This window comes from Ricinus communis, chromosome 6, assembly GCF_019578655.1.
Source record: "Ricinus communis isolate WT05 ecotype wild-type chromosome 6, ASM1957865v1, whole genome shotgun sequence".
Classification (NCBI taxonomy): Eukaryota; Viridiplantae; Streptophyta; class Magnoliopsida; order Malpighiales; family Euphorbiaceae; genus Ricinus; species Ricinus communis.
Genome location: NC_063261.1, coordinates 26,669,371 through 26,679,533, shown reverse-complemented (window position 1 = coordinate 26,679,533; position 10,163 = coordinate 26,669,371). Strand labels below are relative to the sequence as shown.

The 10,163-nt window shown below is 22.5% G+C and overlaps 1 protein-coding gene across 1 annotated transcript; it reads left to right on the top strand.

Moving 5' to 3' along the window:
- The first annotated feature begins 533 nt into the window (after window positions 1-533).
- Window positions 534-2,374, top strand: LOC125370361 (LOB domain-containing protein 1-like). Its single transcript, XM_048375448.1, has 2 exons — window positions 534-925; window positions 1,661-2,374. The coding sequence occupies exons 1-2, from the start codon at window positions 602-604 to the stop codon at window positions 1,988-1,990; spliced, it is 654 nt and encodes a 217-aa protein (XP_048231405.1). The 5' UTR covers window positions 534-601; the 3' UTR covers window positions 1,991-2,374.
- The last annotated feature ends 7,789 nt before the right edge of the window (window positions 2,375-10,163 follow it).

Genomic DNA, 10,163 nt, shown 5'->3' with positions numbered 1-10,163 from the left:
AATATTAGATACTCCGTCGAGAAAAATATTTTAAAATATTTAATTTTTTTTTATTTTGATATTGTTTTCTTTTCCGTGCTTATTTTATATTATTATTTTAATTAAAATAAAACAACAGATGGGCAATATATGAGTACATAATTAATTTACTACGAATTAGAATATGTTGCTAATTTTTCCTTATGTTAATGACTCATCAACTTTTATTTGGAAATATTTCAGTTGATGGGCAAGTTTTTCATTAGTCAATTTTAGAATTTTGATATTTCATTACCATTTAGCCAAGTTTCCAGGGTTGATATTGAAATGATACTAAAAAATGCCAAAAGAGGACGGGCGTCTAAGTCTGGGATGCTAAAAGAGATTTCCAATAAAAACAGTAAATTAATTAGCCGCAACCTCGTGGGAATGTGATTTCAGAACCATTGGCATTATTATAATGACGTAAATTTGACACAAGCAAATATTCTTCAAACCCTTCTCTTCCTATAAATACCAAACTCTCTTCTGTTATTTGTTTTAAAGGAATACCAATCAAAGCAACAGCCACAGCAATATCACTTCTTCTCCTTAGGCAAGAAAAAGAAACTTAAGAATAGAAATGGAAAGCATTGAGAAAGCAATTCCTCCAATTGTTGTGCCTTCTGATCCATTCTCTTACTCTCCTAATTCTGATCCTTCTTCTGATTCTTCTTCACCATCTTCTCATCACTCTCCTTCCCCTAATTCCAATCACTCCTCTCCAACACTTCCTCCTCCTCCTCCTCCTCCTGTTGTTCTTAGCCCTTGTGCTGCGTGTAAAATCCTTCGCCGCCGATGCGTCGAAAAATGTGTTCTTGCTCCTTATTTTCCTCCTACTGAGCCTTACAAGTTCACCATTGCTCATAGAGTCTTTGGTGCTAGCAACATCATCAAATTCTTGCAGGTACATCATACTCGTTACTTGGTCAATTATTTACATAAACCTACCTGGATTAAATGTGGTTTAATTGTTGGATTATAGCAGCTTTTAGCTCAATTTAATTGTTTTCGAACTTGTGAATTATTCTAGAAAATATATTATTTTCACGCTCTTGGATATTAATTTCTTAATTATATCATTAATTAATAAATGTTGACTTGAATATAGAAAAAAGAGAAAAAAAAGGGTAGGGTGATGTTTGGTTTTTATATGGTAATATAAATATTATCTTTTTCCATCTTCAACTAAAAAATTGCCTTTTGCAACTTTTCCTCCAATAAAGCAAATTCTACCTGCTTTCCTAGAAAATAATGATGGAAATGAATTGAGTGCTGTATCACAATTTCTTGACAAGAAAAAAAGGGGTTTGGCCAATTAGTTATGTCGTGTACTATCTTTACAAAGTCCAATCACATAACAACTAAGTCAATACCAAAATGGCGTCCAAATTGGAGGGGTCAAACTATGCATTAGATACAGTAATTTTATATGGAACCAGAAGTCATTTTTAACTCATTACTTGCACATGGGTTCATAAAACACATGACCCTTGTCAAAGTCAATAGTCATGTTTTCTGAATTTCAATATAATTGACATTCCACATCATTAATTACATGTGGTTATGGTGCAATTTTGAAGTTTTCTATTTTCCTTCCTGTAAACAAAAGAAACATAAACGTTATTCTGGAAATTTCCAGGAACTGCCCGAATCTCAAAGAGCAGATGCAGTAAGCAGCATGGTTTATGAAGCAAATGCAAGACTCAGAGACCCGGTTTATGGATGTGCAGGTGCAATTTGCCAGCTTCAGAAACAAGTGAATGAGCTACAAGCTCAACTTGCCAAGGCACAAGCTGAGGTAGTAAACATGCAATGCCAGCAAGCCAATTTAGTTGCTCTAATTTGCATGGAAATGCAGCAGTCTCATCTTCATCAAGAACCCATATTTCAGCAGCAACAATTCATCGATACGAGCTGTTTCCTTGATGAGACAAACTTGGGCACATCCTGGGAGCCTCTTTGGACATGATCATCATTTAAATATATATATTTATATATACTCAAAAGAAAGAAATAAATTATGCTCAATTAATTATTTATAATTAAGGTAGAAATTGAGTCAGTGATCGGTGATTTTTCCTTTAGTCTAAAGTTGACGAGTGGAAAATAAACAACAAACTGATGATGATGGGTCTCTTTTCCTACTTGTTATTCTTGAATATGTAAAAGGAGCGATAATTATGTGTAACATTAAAGAGAAGGAAAGGAAGAAAGAAAGAAGGAAGTGAGGTAGCTGATATATATATATATATAGAGAGAGAGAGAGAGAGTGATTTGTGCTAATTATTCTTGAATCTAAAGAAGTTTATTGGTGACCTAATTTATCAATGTAAACAATGTTATTTCACCATGAGTTCCCTGTCAAACAAGTTCGTGACCAATTTCTTTGTTTTTATATGTACTTTTGTGAGGATTTGACACACTGAAATTAGGATATAAATATATATATATATATATATATATATATATCCAAACGATCATGCATGGTAATTTTACTTTTTTGTCAAGGAAATGGATATGCATGTAACCTGAACTTTCTTTCCTTAGAAATTAGTGAGGTAGCATTATAAACATTTCAGTAGAACGATGTGCATCTCCGAAAAATATATTTCATCAAGGTTAAACTCACTATTTGGTACCATATAATTACATTAGTCTAAAGAATGTGTCAGTCAATGGGTGTAGAGATCGCTATAATTTAATCTTTTGATGTCCTGTACATTATAAGTAGGTATTTGGTTCTTTCTTACTTAATAAATAAATTAAATCCATTTAATAAGATTTAGAAATAAACAATTCATAACTAATTTAATTTTAATCAACTGTTATTTAGACTAAAAATTTGCTAAATAATGAAATTTAAATCCTGATCCCTACTCTTAAATAATTTTTATGAATCATTTTAATCAATACAATTAAATTAAATGAGATTAGATAAGGCGTAAACTACTTTTTTATTAATTTATGTTATTAAAAATAGTATTATAAATCAAAATATATTTAACAATAAATTATATAATCACATTAAAATCAAATATACTTTTATTAAAATTCTACATGATGTGGTTTTATAAAATGTTGCTAAATAGAGTCTCATGGAATAACTTGGCCTACTTTATATATATATATATAAAATTTAAAGTTAATATATAATTTCATGATCTTTTATACTAATTTTATTAACCATTATATTAATTAATAAACTAATTTCCTGATAATACAATAACTTTTAATTTTTAAAAATAGCATATGAATATCATTTGAATATTAATCTTATCTATATTTAATAAATATTTTTAAATAATTTTATATTTAGTGTACTAATAAAATTTTAAACTATTAGAAATTTTATTAAAAATTAAAACTGATATTATTCTATATCATTATTATTTAAAATTATGATAAATAATTATAAAACTTTGAGAATACAATTAAGTTCTTTTGATATTCATTTTATATTTTTTATAAATAAAATAACAATAATAACTGTGTAATACCTGGATGAAATTAATTATTATTAAATATGATAATACTTTATTATTTAATATATTAGTCATATTAATAATAATTCTATATCAACAATCTTAAAATATATTAAAATTTTAAGTCAGACATATCAAAATAATTTATACAAGCCCTTTGTGTTTAATATAATATAGTATATTGATTTATGCTTTTTTCTAAATCCAATATATTATATTATACTCCAATTATTGCATTGAAAGATAGGTTTTAATAATATATATATATATATATATATATATATATATATATATATATATATATATATTTCAGTTGATATTTTCATTGTAATTTATTTTTATATATATATTAATATTTACATTTAATTTTGACATATAAAATTTTTATTTTGACATATATACTTACTTTTGACACATAAGATTCAAACTTATGTGTAATTTTATAATTTTTTCTTTTACTTTATTGATTCATAATTACATTTTTAATTAAACATTGATTCTAATCCTAAAAAAGGCATATAAATTATATTTTAATGTTATACTAATTAATAAATAGTTTCCTAGTCAGATAATGATATTAATTTTGTCACAAGAAATAGTGTATTAATTATATTTTAATATTACACTAATAATAGTTTTACAATTAAATAATAATCCTAACTAATAAAATTATATTTTAAATTATATTTTAATATTATATTTAATAATAAATTAAATTTATAATTATATGATAAATTTTTAATCTTAAAAATTAGTAATATCAATTATATTAATATGTTAATTGATGTAATATTATATTTTTTTTCTTAAGACTTAAATTATTTTGACATGTATATTTAATTTTTGATACATAGGATTTTATTTTGAAATGTGTATTTACTTTTGATACACGTGTTTAAGCTTATGTGTAATATCATAATTTTTTTATTAATTTATTGATTCATAAATTAAATTTATAATTAAACACTGACTCTAATCCTAAAAAATATTATATTAATTATATTTTAATATTATATTAACTAATAAATAGTTTCATAATCATATAATAATACTAATTCTATTTTAAAAAATAAGACATTAATTATATTTTAATATTATATTAATTAATAAATTAAGTATAACTACACAACAATCCTAATGTTAAGAAATAACATTTTATGCAATAACAAATTAATTCTTAATTATATAATAAATTTTAATCCTAAAAAATAATTATTATTTTATTATATTATATTTTTTAAACAAACATATACATAGATAAAAAGACAATTTAATTTGTTAATAAATAAATTAAATGCTACATATGATGTAGCTTGAAAAAGTAAGAATACATCCTCATTCATTTTGCTACCAAAGTGTAAAAAGGGAAAAAAGTAAACTGATAACCTTTATTTCGTGCAAACAAATTGTTTTACAAAGACATGTACAAATCAAATTTTTTAATTTTAATAAATAATATATTATTATATTTTAATATTATATTAATTAATAAATTATTTTTTAGTTATATAATAATGCTAATTCTATTTTTAAAAATAACATATTAATCATATTTTAATATTATATAACTTATACATAGTTTTATAATTAAATAATAATTTTAATTTTAGAAAATAACCTTTTAAATTATATTTTAATATTATATATAATAATAAATTAATTTTTAATTATATGATAAATTTTTATCATAAATAATAATAATATCAATTATATCGATTTATTAATTTTATATTACATTAAAATTAATTAATAAATTATTTTTAAATTAACTTTTATATTATTTTATTAATAAAATTTTAGAATTAAGAATATCTAAAATAGTAATGTGCTATTATTTTTAAAATTAAAATTAAATATTTAAAATTTTATTAAATTGTATTTATCAATTTGATTTTATAATCAAAATAGTAATAACAGCCGTGCAACGTATGAGTAAACGACTAGTATCTATTAATTTCTAAGACCTAAATTTTTTTTGACATGTATATTTAATTTTTGACCCGTAAAATTTTTATTTTGAAATGTATAGTTATTTTTGACACATGAGATTCAAGTTTATGTGTAATTTTATAATTTATGTATTAATCTATTGAATCATAAATTACATTTCTAATTAAACAATAACTCTAGTCTAATAAATAGTATATTAATTATATTTTAATATCATATTAACTAATAAATAATCCTCCAACGAGATAATGATATTAGTTCTATATTAAAAATAATATATTAATTATATTTTAATATTATATATTCACTGATAAATTAATTTTATAATTAGATTATAATTCTAATTTTAAAAGATAACATCTTAAGTTATATTTTTAATATTATATTCAACAATAAATTAATTTTTAATTTTATAATAAATTTTTAGTCTTAAAAAGTAGTAGCATCAATTATATTGATATATTAATTTATATAATATTAAAATTAATTAATAAATAAGTTTTAAAATAATTTTTACCCAATTGTGTTAATAAGATTGTAAAATTCTAAAAATTTAAAGACATTTAAAAATAGTTAATTTGCTATTATTTTTAAAAATTTATAAATTTATATTAAATATAAAAATTTTTATTTAATTATATTTATTAATTTAATCTTATAATTAAAATCATAATAATAATAGTGCAATGGACGAATAAATGACTAATAAATTAATAAATTTAAAACCATTAAATTTATAGCTTGGAGAGTTTGTGACCTGGTGTGAGTCGTTTATGAGACTCACCCTTTTTTCTCTTTCTTGTAAAAGTTGTAATTGTAGAAAAAGAAAAGGACTAACGAATCCAAATATATATATATAGTATTATGAGTGAAAACTATGGAATATGCTAATTTCATATCATCTGTTATTTAGGTAGTTTTTGTCTTTGTTTCTAAATTTTAGGTAAAATTTATTGTTAAATTCTTGAATTCTTTTATTAAATTTTTATAATTTTATTTTTATTTGATCAAAAAAAAATTTATATATAATTTTATAAAATTTATAATTATTTTATTGAGTTATTGTATAAAATAAATAAAAATATAAGTTAATAATATAAAATAAAAATTAAAGAAATGATAAAATAAAATTTAAATATCTAAAAGCTTAAAAATACAATTCTCCCAATATATAACCTAACTTGAATCACTCTTTTCAATGATTATGCTGGGTAATTGTCCATCAACAAGCCTTCGAAACTGGGTCTCACTTTCTTAAAGCAAATTGTAAAGAATTAATTATTTAAAGTTATTTATTTTATGAGAAATCCCAAGAGAATTGGAAATTAACTATTCTTGGATTCCTCTTCATAATGCAATTAATAATAAAATCAAAAGTAAAGATCTCAGACATGACATTTTATCGCATTATATAGTACAATATATCAATCATTACATCAATATTTTAAATTTAACCAATCAACAAACTTTGATTTAATAGTTTGAGAACTTTATTGGATAACTATTATATATGGAATCTTGTTGGAGATTGATTAGTAAAAAGGATCAAAACATAAACTACCAGATTTAAATTTTAATTTTTTAAAATGACTAAAGTTATATTGGGCTAAAAAAGATTATTTAAAACGGTAGAAAAATAAAAGTCGCATTAGGAGAGGAAATTAAATAAACATAAAATTCACACCTCTACCCTTGTGTTTTGAGTGTAATAATAAATGGGAAGAAAGTAAGAGAAAAAAAAAAGAAGGCGAAAAGAAATGGGGACAAGAAACGCGTAATAAGTTGTAACTTGAGGAACTTTAATCAAATCACGTGCACCCCACATGTGTGTCTTGATTTGGAAGCAAAACAACATAAGATGTTGTTGTCGGCTTCACTTCTTTCCTTTCAGAGTTTTCTCTTTCTCTTTATTTATGTTCTAAGCTAAGGGGAGAATCTGAATCTCTCTCTCTTTATATATATATAATACAATTGGATAAAAAAAAATTATAATTATGAGATGTTATAATTTAATAAAAATTTAAATATTAAATCTTTTTGGTGACTTAATACTTAATTATATTTAGTAAAATGATAGCAACTATTAATAAAATATATTAATATTTTATAATATTATATAAATAAAATTTGATAAAATACAATAATAATATAGTAAGACGAAACATAACATAAGTTCATTTGATAAAATATTTTTGTTAAGACGAGATTTAAAATATTTATATTTATTATAATATAAAGTTTATTTATATTTACAATTGTTCAAATTAGAACTCGAATTTTGTAATCATATAAAAATTATTCCTATATAGAATATTATTATAGAAATTTTTTAATATATGTATATATTTATTTTATTTATTTATTGTCTTCTAAAAAATATATGCCCTATTTAGGGTCACATGTTAATATAATATCACATACATACAATAAAATTATATTTAGATTAAACTAAATAAAATAAATGTCAAAATGTTCAATTGTAATTCACTCCAAACCATTACATATATGTTTTCACTACAAGCACAAACTTTTTATTTTTTCACAGGCTTATTAGGTCCCTTTGCTTTGCGGAAAATAACTTATTTCTTATTGAAATGAATCATATTTCAGTTGTTTAGATACATGCAGAAAATGACCTGTAGATTAATCTTTACTATTTGAAATATTTTAGAAAATATTACCTATTTTTATATTTAAATATTTAATTATAATATAACCATAACAATTTCAAACTTTCTTAATAGGCCGAACGATTTATGGTTTGAGGTCATCGAAAGTTATTGCTTTCACATATATTTATATTGAATTCTTTTTTTTTTTTTTTTTTTTTTTGCATAAGTAGTGGCATTTTAAATTTCTTTTAATAAACAAGAAAAGATATGTTTAGATTATAGAGTCTTCAAAATATCAAGACAAAAGTCATTAAACTAATTAATTTTTACAAATTCTTTTTAAAAAAAAGTAGAAATAAAATCACATACTAGTTAACAATAATCGATACTTTTATAAGTCTACAATTTTATTTTTTATTTGTTGCATCTTTTTTCTGGCATGCACTTTGACATATAATTTGGTTAATTATTTATCTTAATTCTTTTGGTTTATGGGTTACATTAGATGGTTTCCATTTTTTCTGTTTCTTTCTTAAAGAGGAGAATAAGAATAGTGGAAAGTCTAACTCATATATGGACCGCTAAAAGAACAGCACTATCAAATGAACAGTCTTGAAGGGGAACGAACAGTAACATGTCTCTTCTTTTAAGAACCAAACTTTTAGATTTAGTCTTATTCAAATAAACTTATTTAATTTCAATCCAATTTCGTACCAAAACTGGCAGTTTGATGTCGATATTGCACAATCCATGTCTCAAAAGCTTTTACCTACATAGTTTGCACAATGGGTTTTTCTTCTTTTAAAAAAAAAAAATTATTTCTGTATCCACAAACATAGTCTAATAGTAATTATATATTGATTTGAATAAGATTTCATATTCGATTTTTTTTATGTTAATCTATGGTCATGATTGTTTATATTTACCTATATATTTTATCATAATTATTAACTGCTCAATTTTAAATTTTTTTTAAAAAATTATTAGAATTGTTTTTTCGGATGATTCAATAAAAATTGTGATGTGCGATTTGAATAGGTAAAAACCAAATTTATGATATTAGATAGACTCTTTCTATGGCATCATTTATAAAAATATTCAAATATATTAATAATGCCACAGCACGAAAGATAAATGGCCAATCAAAATAACGCAAGAAATCTTCGTGTACATTAGAATGTGAAAAAAATCAACCGCAAGTGTGAAATTTAGCTGGCTAATTTGGAAAGAATGTGACTGGTCAAAAAATAAAATAGTCAAATTACTTGACTTATAGGTCAAAATTGACAAGCAAGCACGCATAATGTGTATGGTCACATAAATTTTAATTATTTAATGGAAAATATAACAGCTGTGTTCGTGTTTCAACCATTTCCTTACCATTTTGTCACAAAAATCAACTAATTTGCATGTACTAATGACAGCTCCTACAAAACCCTATCAACATTTTAATGTCGTCTTTCTTTGTAATTTCTTGATAACTTTTACACCATATTTTTCTTAGACGATCCATTTGAATGCAGATTGCTCGCAGGATGTTGCTCCATATTAAAATTTGTCTAATTTTTCATCCATTTTAAATACCACCGTTATTGTGTTCTTATAGGATTTCTTTTGGGATACTCATTCATATTATATATATATATATATATAGTAAAACATCTCAATAGTGATATTTTATATAAGAATAAACTTTATAGTGGCATTTTACATAAGAATAGACTTTATATAGTAAAAAAAAATTGATTCCAATTTGAGTTAGTAATAAATGAAAATAAATTTTATATTATAATAAGTTATAATTTTTTAACTCATATCTTAAGAGAATATTCATCTATATAGTAATACATATATATATATATATATATATATATATATATATATATATATATATATATATATTAAAAAGTATTATGTTATGCTATATTTTATCTTGCTGTATTATTATTTTGTCTCATCAATCTTATTGGTATTATATGACAAGATATTAATGTATCTTATTTCTAGTTACTATAATTTTACCAACAAAATTAAGTTTTAAGTCAAAAAAAAAAATTTAATGGTCAACCTCCATTAAATTATAATCTCTTCATAGTCA

Excerpts from the sequence above, each read along its gene's own strand:
- LOC125370361 (XM_048375448.1), top strand. The coding sequence starts at position 602 with ATGGAAAGCATTGAGAAAGCAATTCCTCCAATTGTTGTGCCTTCTGAT. Across the intron at positions 926-1,660 it reads ACATCATCAAATTCTTGCAG|GAACTGCCCGAATCTCAAAG; the intron begins GTACATCATACT and ends GGAAATTTCCAG.